At 40.4% G+C, this 25,785-nt stretch overlaps 1 protein-coding gene across 13 annotated transcripts in view; it reads left to right on the forward strand.

Annotated features, from left to right (window-relative positions):
- EVI5 (ecotropic viral integration site 5) overlaps positions 1-25,785 on the forward strand; it is a 221,510-nt gene that overhangs the window by 144,423 nt on the left and 51,302 nt on the right. For 12 of the 13 annotated variants that reach the window (XM_007480307.3, XM_007480308.3, XM_003340087.4 and 9 more), the window contains 5 exons: positions 8,050-8,184; positions 11,923-12,063; positions 12,927-13,085; positions 14,894-15,040; positions 24,261-24,356. In XM_007480307.3, coding sequence (XP_007480369.1) covers positions 8,050-8,184; positions 11,923-12,063; positions 12,927-13,085; positions 14,894-15,040; positions 24,261-24,356 — 678 coding nt within the window. The remainder of the gene's footprint in view (positions 1-8,049; positions 8,185-11,922; positions 12,064-12,926; positions 13,086-14,893; positions 15,041-24,260; positions 24,357-25,785) is intronic. The other variant, XM_056815347.1, reaches the window with a different exon arrangement.

The following is a 25,785-nucleotide window of genomic DNA, read 5'->3' on the forward strand; positions in this document are numbered from 1 at the left end:
ACATGAGCCACGGGTCACATGGGTATCTTTGCTCACTATCTTCCTGAGCCACCTACATCTCAGCTGCCTTCTCTGGTTTGAGAAGAATATGGCTCAAGAACTGCGAGGTGGCTCTTAACCCATAAATCAATTATGATATGACTAGCTGGTCAGGAGATAAATCGCAGATATTTGAGGGTATAACAGATCAGCAAGCAAATTTCAAAATCCTGAGTATTCCTTAATTTGTCATTGAGATCATCAAAGCACCCCCCTTTACTCCAGCCCACTGGAATTCACTGAAGTGGTCAGTTTCTACTTCCATCCACATCCACACAGAGAGTCAGAGATAGAAGAAAGCACAGTACATGTGGCCGACCAAATTAATTCGTACAAAGAAGAAGTCATAGACTTCTGTAAACAAGTACAAATACATGCAAATTCAACACTGTGACATCAGACTTTTAAAATGTTCATTTGTCCATTTTGCAGATTCATGCTAGATCTGCCTACTCTCTTTGGGCTTAGTTAGCTAACCCTGGCCTTCCCTTTCCTACTCCCATACTCAGATTATTGACAGAGGCATCTTTAGCTCCATTTTCTTTTCCTTTCTGTTCTGCCTGTTTACATATTTAACTGTTTTTATGGGTCAGCAAGCTAAGATGCCAGAGACAGGAGCATCATCTTGGCTCCACATGGATTCCTAATTGTACTGTTGTTAGTACTCTTGGTTCACAGAACCCTTCTAAAAATATTTTTAAAATTTATTTCAGTGTTATTGATTTCCCTTGTAATTATCTATATTTTATTTTATTCATTTAAAAATATTCTGAGACAGGGTCCACAGGCTTCATCAGTCTACCAAAGGGGTCCTTGACCCAAAAAAAGTCAAGAGCTGCCCTAGCAGGAGTCTCTTATTGATTTTCTGAACTTCCATATGCACTCTAGAGTGCTCTCATTTCTCAGCAATCGGGTTTAGCTCTAGTGAAAGCCTTTTCTCCATTTTAAAAAATAGAAATGTTTCTTTTAACATCTAGCCCCCGTGTCCTCTGTGTTTTTCCTACGTTTTCTTCACTTCAAGCCTAATCTTTGCCAGTTCCACTCCCAGAATAGGGTCCTCCAGATTTTAGAGTTGCTTATTTACAGAGGATCAATACTAGGGAGCTTCCCCAACACAGCAGACTCCTTGTCTTTAGAAAACCACATTCTAACATGAGTGTATTCTCTAAGAGCCCATCCAGCTTACCTCATTGAATTAACAAAGTGTCTCTGCTATCTATTGCTAGTTGGTAGGCTTATTGCTAGCATCCAGATCATCAGTTAGGCATGTGCTATGTCTCAAGTTTCAACTTCTCCTTCAGTGATCTAGACAATTTTTAAGACCGTAAATGGGATTTGTCTGAAGAGATCGCTGTGGGTGCACAGGGTCCAGCCAATTTAGGTTTAAAAAAACAAATGTCCAGAAGATGGAAGCAAGGCCAGGTGACAAAGTTGAATATAAGGCTGTGGCAATCCATATAAAACTACTGTCAGGGATGGTAAACCCTGGCTAAACTGAGGCTAGCCAGGGAAGGGAAGGACATCCAAAAGAATGTTATTAGCTTTACTGGGAGGAGTAGGAGGAGCCTCAGAGAAGAGAAAGGACCCTTGCTTGGGGAGGTAGGACAGGGAGAAGACAGAGCTACTCATTTCTCATTTCTGTTTCCTCTGCAAGGGAAAGTGTCATTTACCCTGGACAGAATAGAAATGATAACATGGAGTTGATACCCAAGATAAGTAAAGAGGTATTAAGAGGTGATATTGGAAGGTCATAGAACATGAGATAAGTATCACAAGTTTGGAGAAGGAAAAATGCCCTGATTTAAAAAAAAAAGTCAGGGAAGGAAGGAGAAGAGGAAACAGTTTGTAAGTTCAAGACCTGTGATTCCTAGGAAAACTCTGGTGTGGATAATCAAAGAGATGGTGGCAAACATCTGGAAAAAAAGTCAGTGAAGAACAGCCATTAAAAGTTCAGTGTCCGCAGGACAAGAAGTCTCCAGTGGAAGGAACGCCCCAGGGATCGGTGCCCAGCTCTCTAGTGTTGAGCATTTTTCGATCAGTGACTTGGATAAAAGCATTGACAGCATATGCTCCTTTGCAGGTCACACAAGAGTGGGAGGGAGAGCTAACAAAGTGAATGACAAAGTCAGGATAAAGGTCTTGGCAGGTTAATGCTTAGCTGAACCTGGCAAAATGGATTTCAGTAGGGATAATGTTAAGTCCTGCTGCTGGGTATAAAATGATTAGCTTTACAAGTAGAAGATGGGGAGGCCTGGATAAACAGCATTTGTTCTGAAGAGGACCTGGCGGAGTTTCGTGGGCTAAAAGCTCGTGAGTGTAGTGGGATGTGGCCATGGAGAGAGCCAGGAGGTCTTGGGTTCAAATGTGATCTCAGATACTTCCTAGCTCTTTTGCCCTGGGCAAGTCATTTAGCCCCAACTGCCTAGTACTTACCACTCTTCTGCCTTGGAAAGGATACCTCGTATCAATTCTAAGACAAAAGGTAAGGGTTAAAAAATCTGTGATCTTTACATGGTTCGATGGGGATATGATTGGGGATGAAGACTCTAAACGATCACCCTAGTACAAATACTAATAATATGGAAATAGGTCTTGATCAATGACGCATGGAAAACCCAGGGGAATTGATCGTTGGCTAGGGGAGGGGGGTGCGAGGAGGGGGAAAGAGCATGATTCATGGAACCATGGAAAAATATTCTAAATTAATTAATTAAACAAACAAACTTTAAAAATATGTGATCTTAGGGCTACGTTAACAGGAGCTAGCCCTGAAGCATAGGAAGGTGATCATTTCACTGTACTTTGTACTCAGCAGGTGTCATCTGGGTTTGGGGTTCACTTTGGGGAGCCATGGTTTAAGAAAGACATTGATAACTTGGAGAAGGTCCAGGGGAGGCATCCAGGATGATGAATGTCATGTGAGCGTTTGTGAAAGGAACCGGGCATGCTTAGCTTGGAGAAGAGATGACTTGAGGGAAGGAGTCAGGTTTGGGGGGATCTGGGAGCTCTCATCAGGTGTTTGAAGGACCGTCGTGTGAAGGAAGGAATACACTCCACTTGTGGCCTCAGAGGGCCTGGTACAAGTTAGAAAGAGGTGAATTTAGGCTTGAGAGATTTGCTCATAGTTCTGTCTATACGGGAGGCAATAGAGTCTCCCTTCTTGGAGATGTTCAGGGAGAGGCTGGACGTTCTTTTGTTGGGATTCCTCTGGGTATGAAGCAGTTTGGCTGGCCTCTGGGGTCCCTGCTAATGTCTAACGCAGGTTCTGTGAGTCTGAAAAGTTCAGGAAAGGATTTGACTCTCAGTGGCAGAGGGAGCTTCCTTCCTGGGAATCGAGTCACCAAGCATTTATTAAGTAGTGCTGGGCACTGGGGAGTCAAAGAAGACCCCAAACAGCCCCTGCCTGTGAGGAGCTCACACACAGTCTGATGACAAGATGTAGACAGGGAAATTGGAGGTCATCTACAAGGGAACGCAACAACAATGAGAAGGACTCTGGGATTTTGAACTGAGACTGAGGGAAGCCAGGAAGAGAGAAGAAGGGAGAGCATCCCGAGGTAGCGGGAATTAGAATAGATTGGCTGAGGAAAAGGAAGAAGGCCAGCATGACTAGAATTCAGAATGTGTGGAAAGGAGTAAAGTGTCTGAAGACTGGATAGGGAGGAAGAGACCAAGTGATGAAGGACTTTAAAACCACACAGATGCGGGACATAATAGGGAGCCATGGGAGTTTACTGATCCATGGGGTGACATCACCCAACTTACACTGTAGCTAAATGGAGCATGGACTGGAGTAGAGAAAATGGGCCAGAGAGACCAACAGGAATGCTATGGCAGGCACTCAAGGGTGAGATGATGAGAGCAGCATCTGTGAAGTTAGAGAAAGGGAGGAGTCAAAAGTGACTCTTAGGTGGTTAGCCTGGGTGACTGTGAAAATGGATGCTTCTGTGACAGCAGTAGGGAAACTGGAAAGGAGGATATGCTTTGAGGGGGGAAAAGATGAGTTTAGTTAGGGATGAACTTCTTAGCTGAGAGATCCTGGCCAAATCAGGGAAAAGGTTCCACAAGATTGGAGAAAGACCATTATCCTGATTTTTTTTAAAATTAGGGAGGGTAAAGAGGAAACAGTGTGCAAGCTCAAGGTCTGCAAACTTGGCAGGGATAATCAGTTTTGGCAAGACCAAAAGTCAGGAGATAGGTTGGTTAGGGTTAGATCAGTAGACCTGAGAGTCATCAGTAGAGAGAGAATAATTGAGTCTGTGGGAGCTAATGAGATCAGCAAACAAAATGGCATAGAAGAAGAGAAGAGGACACAGGACTGAACCTTGGAGGACCCCTACTGCAAAGCTTGATATGGATGAAGATCTCACAAAAGAGGCCAAGAAAGAATGGTTTGACAGGAGTAGAATCAGGAGAGAAATTTGTCCTGAAAACCTAGAGAGAAGAAAATACAAAGTTAAAGAGGGTTATTGACCTCATTAAAAGTTGTGGGAATGTTGAGAAGGATGAGGATTAAGAAAATGTCCATGAGATACTTGATAGAGAGTGTCATCTGAATTTGGAAGCCAGACCATACAAAGAGAGTAAGTGAGAGGAGAGGAAGCAGGGCCATTTTTCTACAGGACTTTAACCACAAAAGGGAAGAAAAATTTGAGATGATATCAGGGAAAGATAGATCACGTGAGAGTTTTTGAGCATGGGGATGACGTGGGCATGTTTGTAGACGGAATGCAAGCAGCCATTAGACAGGGATAGATTGATAGGCCAGAAAATGGGGATCATAGAGAAGACAAACTGTTACAGAAAACTGGATGGAATAGGGTCCCTTGTACATTTAGAGGGATTATCCTTGACAAGGAAAAAGGCTGCCTCTTCTTTTGTGAAGAGTAAAGGTGATAGAGGGGGGAAGACAACCGGATGATGGGAGATGAGGAGGAGGGAGCAGATGGAGCACTCAGTCAGTGGCCTCAGAGGGAAATGTGAGGCCAGGTTCTCAGCAGAGAGTTGGGAGAGGAGGCGCTAAGGGAGGTTTGAGGAGGGATGAGAAGGACTGGAAGATCTGCTGTGGAGAGTGAAATAGTGAATTCATTAGGGAAGTCGAAATGATTTTATTTAGAGCAGGGAGGACCCAGTTGAGATTATATAACATAAATTTGTCTTGTACCCAATTTCATAATTTTCTCAAGCTTTTTTCAGTAGCTCAATGTGGGGATGAAGGCAGAAGATGGTAGAACAGGACAGGGTTGGCAGGGCAAGATTGGCAATAAAAGACTATTTAAAGATCATTTAAACTTTAATTTAAATTTAATTTAAAATTCCTTTAAGTTTTAAAGGAATAAATAGAATAAGGAGTCATGGGACTCAAGTTACTAGGAAATACATTGTGTGTGTGTGTGTGTGTGTGTGTGTGACTTGAGATGAAGGGAATTAATATCAACAACTAAGGAGGAATCAGGAAAGACTTCCTTTAGGAGACAGCCTAGGAGCTATGCCTTGAAAGAGAAGTGAGGAGGGGGATGCCAAGCAGTCATGGGGACATCTGGGCAAAGGAATCGAAGTAGGAGATTGAGCACCAAATTCTGAAAATAGTAACTAGGCCAGGCTATGGGGAGAATGTTAGAATGAGTATAATATACAATAAACCTGGAAAGCTGGGCTTTGAAACAGTGCTGAGCTAAGGAGTTTGTATTTGATCCCAGAAGCAATAGGGAGGCACTTGAAGGTACTTGGACCCATAGAGTTGTGCTTTAGGGAAAAGCCTTTCTGGAAACTCCCTGAAGTGTGTGTGGAGATGTGGAAGGTTCTAGGAGTATTCCAAGGAGACTTTTGTAGCAATCCAAGTGAAAAGTAAGGAGAACCTGAATAAGGGCTAGTAAAAGATGTTATCAAGGAAGGGATGGATGGCAAGACTTAGCCACTGGTTGACTGTGGTTCTAAGGAAAAAGACAAGAATGGAAGTCAGTTCTGTGATTGGGAAACAGGGTGACTGCAAGGATGATAGTAAAAGAGGGCTGAATTCATAGGGGAAGAGAATGAATTATATTTTGGAAATAAGTTTGAGATACTTATGGGGGTCAAAGAGGTGTGTGTGTAGGGGTGTGTGTGTGTGTGTGTGTGTGTGTGTGTGTGTGTGTGTGTGTGTTGCTGATCTAAGAGAAAGGATGTAGAGAGAGAAAAGCCTCCCAGAACAACTTAGTCAATAAACATCCCAGTAGGAAATCATTTAATATATTCCATTTTCTGAGAAAACAGGGAAGTAATACAAAAATATTATGTAGAATTCCTACCCAAAATAGTGAGTTTGAAAATTGTTATGTGTAAATGGCGAACCAAAATAACAAAGCTCCTAAGTTATGATATAGCTGATGTGGTAATAAAAATTTGATCACACATTACTATAGACATTTTATGGTGGATTGATGTGTTTCCAGGGAAGTGCCAGTGCATCATTGGTTAGATTTTTTATGAGCCAGTTTTTATTCTCTTCCAAGGAGCTCTTAAGAATCTTGTGTATGTATTGGAGATTTGCACATCCTTCACTACCATCAAAAAAAAATTAATAGCATTTTTTTTAAAGATTTCAAGTGTTATGGAGTGATTTGGGGGTGAAATTTTACCAATGCTTTGCAAAGGAGGCTTGAGCCATGTTTATTTGAGCCAAACGAGTTCCTAATGTTGGTAAACTTTTTCAGTAGAATTATAGCATACTCATTGTTTCATTTTCTAAAATATGTTCCCATTAATGGGACTGCATTTTCAGTAAAACCATTTAATTGATTTTTCAAGGTAAGTAATGAGTTCACTCCATTGTAATGTTCTTAAACTTTAAAGTAGTCATAATATTATTAGAGGAAATTCCATATAGAATAATATATGATATATAGGAATATATTTTATCTGTCTGTGTTCACATTAAAGTTGTATCTTAATTAGAGGTGAGACTATACTATTTGAGTTAGATCATACTATGATGAATATAGCTTGCCCAGCTTATCTTTAGAGGTTTTATTTTATATTTAGTAGTTTTTTATTGCTACTATATTGATTATTTTTAAAAATAAATCTTTATATGGGATAATTATTTAATAGAACACTAACTCAATAATTTGTTTTGAAGGAACTATTACCTTTTCCACCTTTTAGTCTTTAAAATGTAAAAATCAATAAATACTATAACTATTGACTAAATTATTCAAATTTATTTTTATAACACCTAGTCAAGTCTCTTCTGCATTGTAGTTGTTTTTTTTTAAACCCAATATTAATTCTAAGGCAGAAGAGTCATAAGAGCTAAACAGTTTGGGTTAAGTGACACAACTAGGAAGTGTAAAACCAAATTTGAACCCAGGTACTCATGCCTACAGGCTTGGCACTCTTTCCACTGTGCTGTGTAGCTGCCCCTTAAATTGTAATTGTGATACTTATTTGTCATTCATCACAAAAAAGGGCTTGTGTCATAATGAATAGAGTGGTTTGCTAATGGAAAAGGAATGAGAACCTTTTTTATTAGAATATCAGCATTTTCTTTTTCTAGGAGCTATCATTATGCTTTTTGAAAATCTTGATTTTCAAGGATACCTTGTTCCGGAATTCAAGGTGGTTCAAATTTTTATGGCTAATTTTTTTCATCATTCATATTGTTACAGGCTAATTTTAAGTAAAATTGTAGTATCCATAGTCTATAGCATAAACAATTATGATGTAAGGAAGTGAAACTATTGTGAGCGCTAAATGACCTGTTATTAACTTATGGATTAATATTGATTTATGTCAGATACTGTCTTTGGACATTATAGTTAGTTTATTTATTTGCTGTTTTGAGGAATATTTGGCAATAAAATATCTACTAACTGAGTTGAATCCTGGGGGAAGGGGAAAAGAGGAAAAGGGCCTGCTGTTGACTGCATTTGAACATAATAAATATACACTGAAAATGTTTAAATGGATTTACAATTTTTAAAATTGTTTTTATTTCCTTGCAACTTTAATACACTTATCTGTAACTTGTAGCACAAATGCAGCGCCCGCTACAGTGAAAAGTTTGTGCTGCAGCTGGAGGAGGAGTTGGTCCAAGCCAGACTGAATGAAGCTGAGTCTCAGTGTGCCCTGAAGGAAATGCAGGAGAAAGTTCTGGATATAGAAAAGGTAATAATCTTCAGGTGAATGCTGCTGTTGTTACTCTAGCGTCATATTCTAATGTACTTCACAGTTTTCAAAGTACTTTCCCTATAATAATTCTTCAAATTCATTCAGAAATTAAATTTTAAAATTCACAGTACTAGGTACAGCAAAGACATTTAATTAATGAATAAATAAAACTTAATCTCAAGGGGTTTTCCTGAGAAAAGGAAACTCAAAAATCAATCTCTCTCAGAATATCTCATATTACAAACATGATTTCATCAAAGTCATGGAGTCTTAGTAAATCACCCCAAAGTTGCTTTATTGCTTTTTGTCTTGTCTGATTCTGAAAGGCTTTGAGCCACTTTACAACCTTAAACACTATGCAAAATGGGACATTTTGGGATAGAAAACAGTACAGAAACCACTGAAAGAAAAAGAGTAAAGAGAACAGTTCTTGCCAGGAACTTGAGAGCAACTAAATACCATTTGAGCGCTGACTTTAGCTCTGGATGTCTTAGCATCTAAAGCAAAATGGAATGCCCATTTTGCCATTTTATTACCAAAGGAAACCTAGAAACATCTCTTCTTAGGCAGCTAAGAGATACCATAGATAGAATGTTGGGCCTGCATTCAGGAAGATCTGAGTTCAAATCTGGCCCCAGATACTTGTTTGCCTCAGTTTCCTCATTTATAAAATGAAGAAAATAACCTAGGGCCATGTTGGCAAATTTATGGCACATGTGCTGGAAAGGGCTGCTTCTTTCCCCCTCTCCACATGCACCTGAGGACATTTCTCCCATTACCTGTCCCTCTGCCTGTGGCCCACTGAGAGTGCTTCCTCCCTGCCCTGTCTGGGATGTGACGTGAGGGTTATAATTTGGGCACTCGGTCTCTAAAAGGTTCACCTTCACTCACCTAGGTTTACTGTGAAGATAAAATAAGATAATAATTTTAAAGTGCTTAGCACAGTGCCTGGCACATAATAAGTACTATGTAAATGCTATTTATTATTATTGTTTAGAGTACCTCCTACCCTTAAACTTCTAAAAGATCCTACAATAGATAGAATTATGGAGATCATTTTATTTAATCATCAGCGAATATTAAGACAGAAATGGAAAGGATGAACTGTGGTTAAGTGTCTCCCATTATCATGGAAGATGTCCTGCCCAGAGACCAAACAAGGGCATTCTCTATTAGTAGAGATATTCTGCAAATGCTCTTATCTGAAGATGATATTGAACTGATTTCATTAAGCCTTCTACACTATGATGATTCAGGAGATAGTCTACCTATTCATATTTGCAGACTAAAGTGAATTAAAGACTCATATTACTCAGAGTTGACCCACACAATATATTTGTGTGTGTTTGGAGGGGGCTGGAATGGAGAAGGAAGGAAAGGAACAAGTAAGGAAGAGAAGAAGAGAGAGGGAGAGGAAGGGAAGGAGAAGAATAGGCCTCCTTGCTTGTAAGGATTCACATCCCTCTTCTAAGATTCCAAATTTCTCCTTCAAAGGTGCATCTTAGTAATGTCAGTGTTATAGAAGTAGTGAATCATGAAACGCGCCCTGAAGAGTTAAAACTGGGCACCACTGAACAAGTGATGGAAAGAGAAGTAGAAGTGTCAGCAGATTGTAGCCCTTGACAGAGGGCACAGCAATCAAGGATGAGAGTGCATGTTAGCAAAGAAATCTCTGGAAGAGATTGCAGCCAAAGGATGTTCTGTATGTATAATCCACTAAACTCCTCGTGAGATGGAGTGCAAGAGAAAGTGAGTAAGGCCCTCCGCACATCGGATGGACTCCTTACAGTGAATTTAGGGAGGACATAGACAAAAGTTACATCAGATGGGCAAGCATGGATTGGTCTAGAGCTGCATCCCGAGAGCAAACTATCACGATGATGAGATCACTGATGAGCATGCCTAAGTTTCCACCTTTAATCAGTTCACCAGGGATGGGCATGCCAGTTCTAGTTTTGATAAGCAAAACCTTGGCCCAAGCCTCCTAAAATTATTATATCAACTGATGAGCACTTTGAAAATATGATGTTCAAAACGGGAGCTTAGTGAGCTGAAACTGGTAAATGAGAAAGAATTGAGAAAGCAGGATCAAAAGGTCGCACTGGGAGATCTCTACCTAATGCTTTACCAATCCAAGAAAAATCAGGTCGTCCTAACATCTTATCTAAGGCTGCTTACAGCAAGGTCAGAAGAGGCTCCTTTTTGGGAGCTACTAAGCTTTTTGCAATGATCCAATTCTAGCACATACCTGAAAAATGTCCTCTCTAACAATGAAGGGCTGTAAAAGGATCCTACTAATATCGGCTCCATCCTCATTAACAACTTCTTGGCTGCCTGTTGTTGAAGATTTTGCAAATGTTATTCATGCTGATGTAGGGGCTGATGACATCCAGATTCCCTTCCAATGCTAAAATAACTAGGATTCTAGTTATTGCTAAAGGTGTTTGGGAAAATCTTCAGAATGAGACACATGTTTTTGACTTCTAATTTTAATGTTGGGATTCTAGAAGCCATCAGCTCTTGCTTGAAGACTGGCATTCTATTCTGAGGCAGCTACCTCTATAAGGAAATTCTAGAGAAGATTTAATAGCTGACCCCAGAGATAACTAAACAGGAGGAAGAACTAATTTACCTGTCTTTAACAGACCCTGGCTGGCAATAAGGATATAAATGTGTAGGCGTGAGTTCAGGGGGCTTTTACTTTTTAATTTTAACATTTAAACCCAGCAAAAATGACCCCAACTTTGCCAGGGCAAACTTGACATTGATGTTAGTCAACATCACGTTTCATATCCCAAGAACATATATTTTTAAATCTTGACTTAGATTCTTTTAAGTCCTATTTGCTAAGGCACCATATATAAATTACACAACCAACTCCTTTGTGTCCTGATTCCACATGGGCTATGTCTGACCCTAGCATGAATGTGAAGATCAGTTTACAACAGCTATTTTCCTTTAGTGTCTTATTTCTACCTATAATTGCTCCAAGGACTTTTTGTTCTTCTCTGTCTCGTCTCACAAGCAGTGTATATTCCCTGTTACCTTATATAGGTAGTAGGGCTTTAACAAGTAATACACATTCCTTCTTTGTCTCTTGTAAAGAATAAGATATGTTTTCTTTAGCAAACTTACCTTTTTTTTTTTACTTAAACAGCTGCTTCATAACAAGCAGCCACCTCATCTTTGACCCACATAATGAATTTTTTATATTTATATATACATATATGACTGGCTAGTGTACAAGAGATGCACATTCCCATCCACTCTGAGGGAATAAGGCCGCTGGGTCCATTGCCTCTCTTATGGCTGGCCTCTGCCATTGGGCAGTCAAGGAACTTGGTGAGGGCCCATGTGACAATAGATGGAGGTGATGGACAAAGGAAAGTGCATAGTTTTGGGTTTTTCCCCCCAAGAAATAAATATTACAAAGTAAATAACATAGTAACTAAAGAGCCATCCTTAAAGTTAGGAAGATCCATTTAAGTCTCACCTGGGATGCAGACCATCTCTGTGACCCTGAGCAAAACAATTAAATGCTCAAAGATTCTATATTGCAGAACAGTTCCTACTCTGCATTGGCACAGGAAATTTTTCTTACAGGAAGTTTCCTATACCAATGAAATTGCAGGTAAAGGTGAAAACAAAAGAGACCAAACTTTGGGGTCTGCAATAAAGTAGCGCTCAGGTAGAATAGTCCTTTAGTTGTTTAGGTTTTACTTTTTTTCTTTTCAGAGAAATAATTCCTTGCCTGACGAGAATAATGTTGCAAGTCTTCAGGAGGAATTAATTGCGGTGAAACTGAGAGAAGCAGAAGCTTTAATGGGTTTGAAAGAACTTAGGCAGCAGGTGAAGGACTTGGAAGAACATTGGCAGGTGGGTACTACTTTGGGCCTCGTGTGCTGGATGGCAGCACACAGTCATAAGAGCCATGAGGTTAGGTTTGGGCTAAAGGGCTGGAGAGGGAGGGATAGGACCTGCAGAACTCAAAATAAACTCAGTCAGGTGAAGTCAGATTTCTTCAGAACCAAGAAATCTAAGGCAGGATTTAAACTCTTTGGAAACTCTTATGAGAAAGAACACTATCCACATCCAGAGAAAGAACTGTGGGAGCAGAAACACAGAAGAAAAACAACTGCTTGATCACATGGTTTGATGGTCGTATGATTGGGGATGTAGACTCTAAACAATCACCCTACGGCAGATATCAATAATATGGAAATGGGTTTTGAACAAGGATTCATGTATAACCCAGCAGAATTGCTTGTCAGCTCCAGGAAGGAGAGGGAAGGGGGGTGGGGGGGAGGTGGATCATGTAATTATGTAATTATATCCTAAATAAACTATTTAGAAGCAATATTGTTACCTTACATTTACAATTTTGTAAAGAATTCCTTTCTAATTCACTTTATGCCTCCAGTGTTTGCCAGTGTCATGTAGCAAGCAGAAATGTGGTACAGTAAATGTTTTATATGGCCCTAATTTATCATTGATTGATCCTAGAACCACACTTTAAGTTAAATCTTGTTAGGATAAATACTTTTTTATCAACATTTTAAAAATTATAAAATCAAATGATTTTTAGCATATTTGAACTATTTTATTCAGTGAAATTTTTTTATAACTTGGACAGTCTGTTATGGCTCTCGACATGTTTGGAAAACTTGTATACCTGGGGTGTCTGTCACCTTTATTCCTAGGACTGCAATTCCTAGGACTTACAGTTCTTTGTGTTTTAGCGCCATCTAGGTCGAACTACTGGGAGATGGAAAGACCCACCCAGGAAGAATGCAATGAATGAATTGCAAGATGAACTAATGACCATACGACTTAGAGAGGCTGAAACTCAAGCAGAGATCAAAGAAATAAAGCAAAGGATGATGGAAATGGAAACACAGGTATGTTAGGAAAACCAAATCATCATGAATATCATAAATCATAAATCATCAACAAATCATTATGAATAAAGACTTTTTATGTAGCATTTACATAGCATCAGTTCTTATATACAAGTTGTGTTTTCTCCAAAGCTCTCATAATTGGTCACTTAAGCTGTGATTATTAAGGTAAAGAGTAGTAGGAAGACTGAAACAGCTCTCAAAGGTCAGCCACACTGTTACATTGTTTGTCATGTTAGAGAGTACTAGGCAAAAGATCTCTCTCCAAATAAAAGCAAGCTTAAGATAACTTGACCTAGTTACTATAATGGTCCAGTTGGATGAAGGGGGCTTTTAGAAGCACATTTGTATTTGTGTGTAGAGCTACGTTTCAGGAATATTTACCGCTGTGAAGGGGATTTTCATTTTCATAATTGTTTTTATTTAGTCAGCAGGGGGCACCCTTAAACCAGAAAATTATCCTATTGTGTGTGACTAAAGAGTTGGTTTCCAGATTTGTTCCATCTTGGAAATAAAGGGATCCTTGAATGGAACCTCTGTATCTCCGTATCACAAGAGTTTATCAGCGAAGGTTTCCTAGTTCTGGGTTAGAGAAAGAAAACTATCCCAGAACACATTAATGATCTTGAAAGACATGCACCAGGCTTGTGACTAGATGGTATTATTACACTGATATTAAATATGCCGCTGAGTATTTTCCTTTTGGTTATGGGAATTGCTGGACTTCCATCTTACCCTGTGAACTCAGGAAAGCGTTATCTCAGGAGAGTTCCTGTAATGGGCTGCTCCCAGAAGAAGTGCAAGCTTGGGAGGAATGTGTCTCAAATGACAAAAGGGATGGAAGGGGAAGAGGTAGGAGTCCTTGTTCTTTAGCAGGATTTCCATGGAGTGGGTAGAGTGAGATCTGCTCCTTAACTTATTTTCCTCTATCTACCCTCTTCATTCCTTCCTTTTTCAGAGCTCAAGCTTTGACAGATATCTTATTGCTTTTGTTAGTGCAGAACTTGCATCAATGGTGGGAAAGAAAAGAGAAGGCTTGCTCCCTGAAGGCATTTAGAAGAATTTATATTTGTATAGTGTTTTATAGCTTACTATTAGGCTCTGGAGGGAGAAGCTAGGTGGCACAGTGGATAGAGCATTGGGCCTAGAGACAGGAGGCATCTTCCTGAGTTCAAATCTGGCATCAAGCATTAACTAGCTATGTGACCCTGGTCAAGTCCTTTGCCTTAGTTTCTTCATCTGTAAAATGAGCTGGAGAAGGAAGTGGCAAACTACTCTAGTATCTTTGTCAAGACAACCCCAATGTGATCACAAAGAGTTGGACCCACCTGAAAAACAGCTGAACAAATTAGGCTCTAGGGATCAGTTTTTGAAATGAAATAATATGCAGACTTTAGTGCTTGTTGATTATTAAAAATTAAACTACGTGTAGATTAATTACAATATATGTTTTAAGAAGGGACATAGTATATGTTTATAGTTTAAATTTGGTTATAGCAGAAATGATAAATTAAGCTAAAATGTTGGTTTAAAACTCTTGCTACATTGTTGAGATTCGCTTTCAATGCTTTCATAGTTAAATATTGATTTTTAGTCAGACTGGGGATTTTGGCTCCATTTCAAACTTCTATTTAAATTTTTTTTCATAAAATATTCAAATCTGTACTAAATGGAGTTGGTATATGAAAGGCACTAAAAATTTGTAAAGCCATGCATAGTAAACAGATAAGTAAAGAATGAATGTGTTAGAGCTCCTTAACATTTCGCATCTCACTTCTGTTTTGCTTTTATATTTTTTTAATTGTTAGAACCAAATCAATAGCAATCACTTAAGAAGGGCAGAGCAGGAGGTGAGCAGCCTGCAGAGGAAGGTGCAGTGTCTCTCCACAGAGAACAGAGAATTACTCTCCCAGTTAAGTGAAGCAAGACGCAGGCAAGCGGAGATGGAATACAAGGTAAAGGGCATGGCATGCTCCCCCTGGGGTGGGAACCTGGAATTTCCCTGCCTCCCTCTCTTCTGCATCCTGTCCAGAAGGGCCTTGGGAGGGGGAGGCTGGCTTCAGGCTGTCAGTGTGTCTGACCCTAGTCCGTACCATCTCTTTGGTCCTCTCAGAGTACTTTCTCCTTATGACCCCTCCAAGGTACAGAGTGGAATATTTGGGGAACAAGGACTCCCTGGTCCAGTTGGCCAGGTGTCCCTAGATAAGTCCCTTGACTTATCAGCACCTGAGGCAACTCTTCTGAGGCTTTTTCGTTTTAGAGCAAGGATTTACCCGACTAAAGGGAATTTCTTTACCAGGATTTGCATGCTTAAGAAATTGCAAGTCTGTGCCCCTCCACCCCCATCCCCTCCAAATCTCCATATAGACTGCAGCCAAATTAAAAATGCCTTGAAATCCAAATGATTGTTCTCTTTCCAAGGGAGCAGGAGCCAGAATGAACAAATCTGGAAATAGGTCAAACTGCGTTGCCCAGGAATGATGGAATCTATTCTCAGCATGGATGGAAGTTAGGGACGAGTTAAACAGGGAGAGAGGGCGGGTAGGAGTGACTCAAAGCATTTATGAAGCACTTGCTATGTATGCCCAAAGCATTTTACTCAGCCTTGGAGGCATAAAGAGAAATCCAGCCTGCAAGCATAGCTCTGGGTGGAGGTTGCTCTTCTCTGCAGGTCTCCTGGTAAGTTAGTCATTCTCTGTTCTTCCTGGGCCAGATTCTAGATCATCTCTGGGACCTGGAGACTTAGATTGAAGCATCAAGAACATTATGCTCAGATATGTTCAAATCTATGTAAATAAGCGCCCTCAGAAATGAGATGGATTGGCTGATGCATTATCCAGATCTCCATTAGCACAGTTAGACAATCAGTTTCTGTCCTTTGGTTTGGGTATCGGTTAACAATGAACTTGAGCATCATCGGTTGAATTACAAAAATAACATATCAAAGTGAGGATCTCTAAAAGTATTTGTTTTAAGCCAAGTCTTCACACACAATTGCTCAGAAATGGTGAAATGCAGGGTGCCATTCTATACGTTGTTTTTTGATTAAAAGAAAACATTTAACTTAGTAGAACAAAAAGTATCCTTGGAGATGCTGTTTAAACAGAAGACATACCAGCCATATGCCAAGATCACTTACGGTTCTTGATAAATACAAATCCAGAGATAGCTCTGTCTTCTGGTTCTCTGAGGGGCATTTTAATTGAAGCATAAAACAAACATATGTGTTCACTCAAAGTGAGAAGATATCCTTCTTCAGCATCCAGTTACAGGAATGGTTTTCCCCATCGATGGTGAGTTTCCAGATGACATCGTGCTGACTGCATCAAGCCTCCGAACACTTATTGAACCCTTCTTAGTGGGGTCTCGTGTCACTTGAAATCGCCTCATTGTCCTCACAGGGAAACTCAAACAGATGAAAGATGCTTATTGCTCAAATCATGGCATGACGTTGGATGGTTCTGGGAATTAATTCATCCGCATAAATGCCATCAATAGCACCTGCTGGCAGCCATCTGAACCAGAGCTGCTGAGGAAGGAAAGGAGCTGTGTTCTAGATGGGCAGCAGAGCCGTGCTTGCCGTGATCACCTCCCTCCCCCTATACAAACGCCCTTTTTCCAAAACTTGTATTCGCTAGGGAACACTTGATGGCTCCAAAGCCCAGACCAGCACAATCATGGAAGGGTCAGAATGGCAGGTGCCTAAAACAGCAGTGACCAGGCAGATAGAAGCAGGTGCTAACTTATTACCCAAAGTGACTTATGAAAATGCCGTAGGAGTAAGTGGGAGCAGAAGGTGTGATGAGCAGGTCTGGAAGCAGCAGCAGCAGCAGGAGCTAAAGGGCTGCCCACCCATTACACTGGCTTCTGGGAAATATTCTGCGACATGCAATGGAGGACATAGGGCAGGTTCTGGGCAAGAGCTACACCAGATGAGGCAGGATCTCTGTGCTGTGGTCTGGGCCAGCTAAGGAAGCGGCCACCTGATGGACATCATAGATCCAGCATCAGCTGGCCCATCAACGTAATCATCCACCAGTGCTTATCTTAGAAGCATCTCCACCAGAGCTGCTGAAGTCTTTGAACTGGTTTTTAAGTATTTCCTAACTGTTCTTCAGCATAATTAGCTGCCTGGGGGAGCCAGCGCATTCTAGTTGATGCATTTTAAACACGTGATTCCGAAAAGGGGTCCCTAGGCCTCACCTTCAGAACCCCGTGATTCAAAAAAGGTTAAGGCCCACCCCCTACGCTGGGAAATGGACTGGCCCAGACCGGAGTAGGACAAGAATATGGGCCTGCCTGGGATATTCTCAGCACTATGCTGAGCTCTAGGGACTGGTTGGTTGTCCTTTGTCCTTGAAGAGGACCAAAATGACGTCACTATGTCAGGGTCGGCGACTGATGAGACCATCGTGAACTTGGAAGGCTCTTCCACAGGCCGGGCATAAGTAGCCTGTATTTGGCGTGAAGGCGTCTCCGAATTGGTGCTGTCTCGTGTGTTCTCCTTTGCTCAGAGATCATAGTGCCTTCTTTCACTGCTGTGCCAGTGTCACCCGGGCCTCACAATTGATGCCAAAGTTCTCCAGAAAGGCCTTGAAAGCCTCTGTATCGCTTCTTCTGACCTCCGAGCGAGCCCTTGCCTTTGGTGAGGTCACCCCCAGAAGGGACCTCGGGGGCCGGTACCTGATCTCGCCAGATGACTTCAGAATCTTCCCAAGACAATTCAAATGGCAGTGATTCCAGCGTGGGGCTGGCGTGCCAGCCAACTTTCATAGGCATAGAACAGCGAGGTCGGCACAACTCTGAAGACCTTTAGTCTCTTAGGCAGCCCAATGCTGCTCTTTTCTCCCAAACGCTGAGCCGGCTCGGGCTGGGGGCATCCACCTCATTATCTCCATGGGCGCCCCAGAAAGCGTACTGCCAAGGGACGTGAGCTGATCCAGAGCGCTCAGAAGTTCTCTACTTGCTGTAACCAGGGGTTTGGCGGGGACTGGGGGAGAGCCTGGCTTCTTGGTGATAGTGATCAAGACAAAGCGAATGGATCCATGCTCTGCGCTTTCTCAGTCTCAGAGCTTCATTCCAGGGTAAGTCATTTACCCACCGTGCAGTGGTTGACCTCGGTGCTATTTTCGACCTCATTGAAAGCATCAGACAGTAGCACTAAAAAGCACGGGAGCGAGCACAGTCCTGCTTCACTGCAGTGGTGCTTGGGAAAGCGCAAGAGCATCGTCCCTTATCCAGAACCCCCGCAACCTTGCTGTCGTGGAGCTGGCTACGGGCTGACGATTTTCTCTGGGCAGCTGGATTTTGCCACGATCTTCCACAAGTCCTCGTGACGGATAGGATCAAAGGCCGTGGTCAGAATGGTGCGTGTCGACCTCTGTTCTGCTCCTGGTATTTCTCCTGGATTGTCAGGCAGCAAACACGCTTATCACCTTTCCTTGGCCCTTTCTGAAGCTTCAGTGGCTCTCACGTAGGGGACCATCTTTCAGGTAAAGGATCAGCCTATAAAGGAGGACTCTGGCAAGGAGCTTGCCAGCAGTGACAGAGAGAGGCAAAGGCCAGTCCTTTTCTAGAGGTGGATAGTGGAGGCATCTTTGATCTCTTGGGGGATAGCTTCCTCTTGCCACATGACCTGGAGGATTTCAGTCGGCTTTTGTGGATTCCCTGCCTTGCAAATCTCTTTTGGAATGGAATCATCACCAGGCACTTTGCCATATGAAAGGAGCCTAATGATATTCCAAACCTCTTCTTCAGTTGGAGGTTCAGCTAGAAAGGGATTAACTTCAATCTGAGATATATGGCCAATGGCTTCAGCATGGATTGATGACAATCTCTTGAGAACACTATGGAAGTGTTCAGCCTATCTGTCTTATCACTGATTACTGTGGCTCCAACCATGCCCAGTGGTTGAAATGCAATCATAGGTCTTCGGCCTATAAATAATCTTCAGGACATCATAGAAACACTTTGGGTTGTTCCTATCAATGTAAAACTGAATTTCTACTTTCTAGGGATATATACCCAGTAAATGAAGCATTCCATACTTTCAAGGAACCTGTGTTCCAGAAAGTTCAATAATGGATGTGGGGCCATATGGCGTAACATCAACAAAAAATTGAGATTGGAGATGCAAAAGATACCACCAGTGCCAAAGGAAACCTTTCCTAGACTTGTAGCAACCAGGGAGTTACAGGTGCACATTAGGACCGTTCGCCTCACACATTTTGGTTTTGTGATAGATTCTGACTTGACATTTCTCAGTGCTGAATTGGAATTCATGAAATATTGAAAGATGGAAAGATTCAGACAAGAATCACTTATACTGAGAAAATGTGAATGGGTTGCAGTTTGTTATGATCTAGAGCCGTTTGTATAGATAAGATTATAATTTATCAAAGTACATCATGTATAGACCTTGAAACTAAAGCCTCAGAAGGAAATGTCTTTAATTATTCCATAGTGATTTTTTAAACATCAAGCCTACTCCTCACCAATTCATTATATTTTAGCCATATTGAAAAAGACTGTAGCTTAACTAGTGCCTTTGCACAAACACTAAACAGCCCAGCTTGGAAGGATGCTGATCTTTTAGCCAGCCTGTTATCATTTGAGGGGGCTTAGAGGTGGGGTGGGGAGATCAGACCTATGATTTTCTTTTTTCTTTCCTTCTTTTTAAGTTTATTTATTTACTTAATTAGTTTAGAATATTTTTCCATAGTTACATGAATCATGTTCTTTCCCTCCCTTCCTCCCACCCCCTCCCATAGGCAATGCACAATCCCACTGTTTTAAATGTGTTTGATCAAGACCTATTTCCATATTATTAATATTTGCACTAGGGTGATCATTTAGAGTCTACATCCCCAGTCATATCCCCATTGACCCATGTGATCAAGCAGTTGTTTTTCTTCTGGGTTTCTGCTCCCACAGTTCTTTCTCTGGATGTAGATAGCATCTTTCTCACAAGTCCCTCAGAATTGTCCTGGATCTTGCATTGCTGTTAGTAGAGAAGTCCATTACATTGGATTGTGCCACAGTGTATCCATCTCTGTGTACAATGTTCTCCTGGTTCTGCTCCTCTCACTCTGCATCCGTTCCTGGAGCAGACCTATGATTTTCATTGGAATGGTTAACTCTTGATGAGAAGATCTACCCCAATCCAGACTAACAGCCACTCTGCACTGAAGTCTTAGAGCAGGAGCTCTTCCTCTGGGGACCTTCAACTTGAATTTGTAATCTTTTGAGAAATGCATTTTCATAGAGTTGGTTCCCTCTGTAATCTGACATATTTTACTTTTTGCATTTAAAAGTATGACTGAGAAAGTCTTGTTCCTCTGGCCCTAGGGGTGTGTGTGGCACAAACAAGAGTCCCCAGTCCTAGAGAATAGCCTGAGTCTGATTTGGGGCCCCCTGTCCATCAGCTAAGCCCAGCTGCTTCTTCTCATGCCTTTAGCATTTCACTCAGCAGGTGAAAATATGTATTCTCTTCTGAAAAAACTTGTGAGCACATGACACAAACTTAAAGAACTTTTCAGTGAATTTGCACCCTTTTTTCCCTAATAGCCGTTTGATACTGGTTTTTTGTTTTGTTCAACTGTGATTTTACTATTCTCTTCACTAATGCAGATAGGCAACTGTCACTTGAATCTTTAACTTGCCTTGGGCACTAAGGTTAAGTGAGGGCCCACAGCCATGCAGCTAGTATATGCGCCTGGGTAAGAGCTAAATCCAGGTCTTTCAGACTCTTAAAGACTTGCTCACAATTTGCGATGCCAAACTAATTGATACCAAAATATTTTATCTATAGAAAGATAAATAAATATTCTGTAAAGTCCATAATTTGTTAGGTAATCTGTGCATGTTCACACCAGGACAAAAACTTTTCTTTCATTGTATTTCTCATTTAACTTTCTCAGAAAAAAATTATTTTTTAAAGAAAGGAAGAAATTTTATGGTGTGGAAGTCAAATTATTTTCTGAAATATCTATGCACATGACAGTGAGCAATACTTTAGCCTTAAAATGGATTGTCACGGACAATGGAATCTTTTAAAAAATAAATTAGATACGAATCTTTTCAGCCTGGAAAGCTGTACTTGTAGTCCTACTTAGAAATAGCGGAGGGAATGATAACCCTTAGCTATTCCTTCCAGTTTTATTGTTCTATGATAAGAAAATAACAGACTTTCAGTGGTGCATATAAAGCTGTAATTCCATCGACTAGTTCTGGTGACATTGCAAACCCGAGTAAAGCTCGAGTGGTTTATCAGTGTCACTAAAAGCCAGAGATGAAATTACATCCTTATAAATATGTATAACTGTTACAATTACAATGCCAGAAATCTGTTTGTGGATGCTGAAATTCATATGCACCAAAGACTAGTCTTTTGGGAAGGAATTTACCTAATTTTTCCCCCCAAAATTAGTGAAGTTGCATCAGTTTAACTTGTATGATTTCATTGGGCTTTCTTTCTGCTTCAGTTTTAATTTTCATAAATGTCATTTCAGACCTTGTTTTTATGTAGTATTTTGCAGTTTCTGAGTCAGTGTATAAAATCTTTCACAGCTCTCTCAGCCCTTATTACTAAGTGAATAGGCTGGTGGCATTTATGCCGACGTTAAAATAAAGAAGTAAAAGTTAACAGGTTTGCCAACATTTCTAGAATTTACTAGCACAAGCCCAGAGAGACCCCAGCCAGGCCTTGGAACCAAGATGCTATTCTTCATGACTCAAAGATGCTTAAAGTAGGAGTTCTTCCCCATTTTTATGTCCTGGATCCCTTTGGCATTCAGGAGAAATCTACAACCCCTTTCTTGGGATAGTATTTTTAAAATAATTCATACTTGAAGGAAATGCTAAGTTTCAGTTAGACATTACTGAAAATAGAGGTATAATCTTTTTCTCACCCAAGTTCACAAACTCCTTGAAATAAAATCTAGGCATGGACACCAGCTTAAGAACCCTTGACTTTGTTATTCTTGTAACTTGTGTTGCTAAAATTAATACAACTTGTCAAAAGCCTTACTTAGTGTTTTATTAATCAAAATAAGTTTTATCATGAAGTCAGTAGTTTTTTAATTTAATGAAAATGATTTTTTGTGTCAATGAAATGAACATATTCAAAACTTAATGCATGCTGGAAACAGTCAAAAATTTTAGTTCATTTGCCATAATTTACTCAATGAATCTGAGAAATATGTTCTAAGTGATGTCTCTAATGAACCCACAAAGCCTTAGATGGTACACTTTTAGCCTTTTCAGCCTGTGTGGTCATTTTTGTTGATCTTTGAGTGTTGCCCTTGCATCACGTGCCCAAGTTAGGCAGATGCCATCTCAGCTTTGTTTTTTTAACAAACTCTTTATTTTCATATCATGGTGCAACCAGAGGATATTTCACTGTTTCTGCATTTCATTCAGTCAGTAATTCTTTAGTGCCTCCTAGAACCAGGAGCCTTGATAACCTCTAAGGATACAAATAAAATTATTGCAGCCATCCCTGCCTGCAGAGAACTTAGCTTCTGATTGGGAAATAACAAGGGTGTGTGTGTGTGTGTGTGTGTGTGTGTGTGTATAAAACACATCAATAAGTATAGATTTAAAATAAAGAGAATAAATACAGTGAACAGCACTTTAATAACAGGAGCTCAAGTTGAAGAGTTCAGGAGAAGTAGTACTTAAGCCTTCAACTGTTTTTACATCATTGAATACTTTGGACAGTCTGTTTTAATGGCGATAATTACCATCACATTAGGATAATTTTTGCAATCATTCTGTCCTCCTTTAATAAATATGACTTACTTTAGATACATATGTGTTACTTGTAACAGTAAATGTGAAGCCCTGGAAAATTTTAAATTATTTTTTTTTATCATCACATAAAAACTGTAAAAACCAGGGAACTTTCTGTTTTAAGATACTGTCAATTTTTACCAAAACCATATTTGGAAAATCACCTCATTAAGGAAAGAACATTAAAGAGAGAATATTGTGTGCTTCAGTTTAGAGAATGAGGTCATCAAAATTCTTAATCTGAAGCTGATACAAACTTTTTTGGGTGTTAAAATCTATACAGGGAAATGCATTTCTAATATATACTCGAGTCAGCTCATCAAATCCTCTTAAAAGACATTCATAAGTGTCAGCCTGTACCTAGTCCTAATAAGACATCCATTGTATATAAATTCAGAGACCTGATAACAAAGATAGACCTTTAGGAAACAAAGCAAAACATGAGTACACTTAACTGTTTGATGATGATGACAGCATTTTATTGCCTTTATTTATTTATTATTTATATAATATATATGTATATATTATATATATTTATTTATTTTATATATATATTTATATTATTTATATATATATATTATTTATTTATACAGGATCTAGGATCAGGACCGTAGCTCTTCCTGTTAAAGGAGACTCCATAGAGTTCCAGGTGCAAGGGCTCTCTAGAGGAGCTCTCCCACTGGGAATGTTCCCATCCAGCGTAACATTAGAAACCTGATTTGTATTATACGTGGATTTATTTAAAGGCTCAAAACTGCCTACACCTAAAACACCTAATGTGTGTTCTAGCACCTAAACATTCACACGTCTCGCTGGAAATTGAGCATTTTTATTCCTAAAAAGCTTGACGAGGTAGATAAACTTAAGTTGTGGGGAGAGGACCTATTCCAGAACAGCAGGCCTGTGAATTTAAGGTCCTTTCACAGTGAGCTGTCGGAATTCTTCTGCCATGTTGCTGTGTTCCATAGGCTGTCACGCTAAAAGCTTTTTTAAAATGGCATTTCTAATTTTCACTGGTAGAACCCACATTAGCAAAGACCTTTCCTGTGCCAAGGGAAGAGGGCCTTGCTCTCGCTAACTTTATCACCTGTTACCAGCACCACCATCAGTTTTCCTGTCTGGAGGACAAGGGGATGGTCTCACACCGATGGCCCGTTTCTGTGACCTGCCTGTGTGTGTGCTCCTCCGCCTGCCACTGAAACGATGGAAAACGATCAGGATGCACATCCAAGTTTATTGAAGGGGCCTAAAGATGATTGTTCCACTACAACAGCATGGCACGCACAGCCATTCTAAGTTCGGTTGGTGGTGGCCCATTTGAATTGAGAAGAGATCTCCGAAAGACAAATGTGGACGTTTTTCATTTCTCTCTCCCTCTCTTAGAACAAAGAGGAAGTCATGGCAGTCCGTCTTCGAGAAGCAGACAGCATTGCAGCTGTGGCTGAACTGCAGCAGCATATTGCTGAGCTGGAGATCCAGGTATCCAGGGAGGGGAATGGGAGGAGTGTGCCCTTCCCCTGGGTTCTTGAACCCTTCCTATCCTTCTCTCTCCGTTAGACCATGGCGTGTCAATAGCAGTGCCTTTCTCCAAACCTAATGTATCCCCCTGTGTGGAAAATTCAAGAAAACAAAGTTGTTTAACTGAGAAGATGCAGAGTGTGTGATGATTGCTGCTCTTGGCTCTGACTGCCAATTTTTGATAGCAGACATCTTTCTTATTGTAAAGCCAAGTTAGGTAGAAGATTCTTCATCTGGGCAAGGGATTGTCTTTATCCGATAGCTTACAAATGTTCTGACCTGGTTTTAAACAAGGCAAGCGAGGTGGCCCTGGGCCTCGAGTCAGGGAGCTCTGCTTTCAAATCCTGCCCCAGATCCTTCCTAGCCATGTCACTTAACCTTTGCCTGCCTCAGTTTCCTCTTCCGTGAAATAAAAAGAATAACCTCTCAGGGTTGTTGTGAGAATCAAATGAGATAGTATATGGAAAGTACTTGCCACAGAGCCAGTCATATCTATATAGTAGGAACTTGATAAATGTCTTCCCTTTCTTAAGGAAGGAATTTCCTTCCCTTTGTCTGTCTGGTGCTGCTGTGATCTATCTCTTATTCTTGCAGAGAATATCTTTCACAGAACTCTTGTTATGTACTAAGCTTTGTGTGCTACGGTCCTCTAGCTAAACCATGCACTTTTCCTAGGAAGTATGACAAGCACATTTCTTTGACTTCCCATTTTCAAAAAGTCACAAATTTGTTCTTATCTCTCTCCTTTTTTTCTAGTCTGAACAAAATCTAGTGTGTAGCCATTTCTATTTAATATAAAACTCTGTTTCCTTCCCCAAACCTCCTTTTATCCTTGCATCATATCTCAAAACTATTTTCTTGGTAAAAATGAATCCTTTAAATGCTTTGCATCAAAATTCAGTCAGCTTTTATTGCTCAGTTGACATATTCCCTTATCTTTAAAATGGATTATATATATTAAAAAAAAGACCCTCTTACAATTTAGAAAGACTATGAAAGTATAAATTATAAAGTATAAAGTTTTATGTTTATTTAGGATACTTTTCACAAAAATCACATGATTTAGCATAGCATCAAACTTGAACTGATTGAATGATAATGATTTCTTTGTCACGCTTATGAAATGCTTTTCTTTATTATTGTTGTTCTAAGATAGGAAAAGTGACTGAATTTATGACATCCTTTCACATTTTTTTTAAACCCTCACCTTCTGTCTTGGAATCAATACTGTGTATTGGTTCCAAGGCAGAAGAGGCTAGGCAATGGGGGTTAAGTGACTTGCCCAGGGTCACAGCTAGGAAGTGTCTGAGGTCAGATTTGAACCCAGGACTTCCCATCTCTAGGCCTGATTCTCAATCCACTGAGCTACCCAGCTGCCCCCCATTTTTTA

Source organism: Monodelphis domestica, chromosome 2 (assembly GCF_027887165.1).
Source record: "Monodelphis domestica isolate mMonDom1 chromosome 2, mMonDom1.pri, whole genome shotgun sequence".
In the NCBI taxonomy this organism is placed as follows: Eukaryota; Metazoa; Chordata; class Mammalia; order Didelphimorphia; family Didelphidae; genus Monodelphis; species Monodelphis domestica.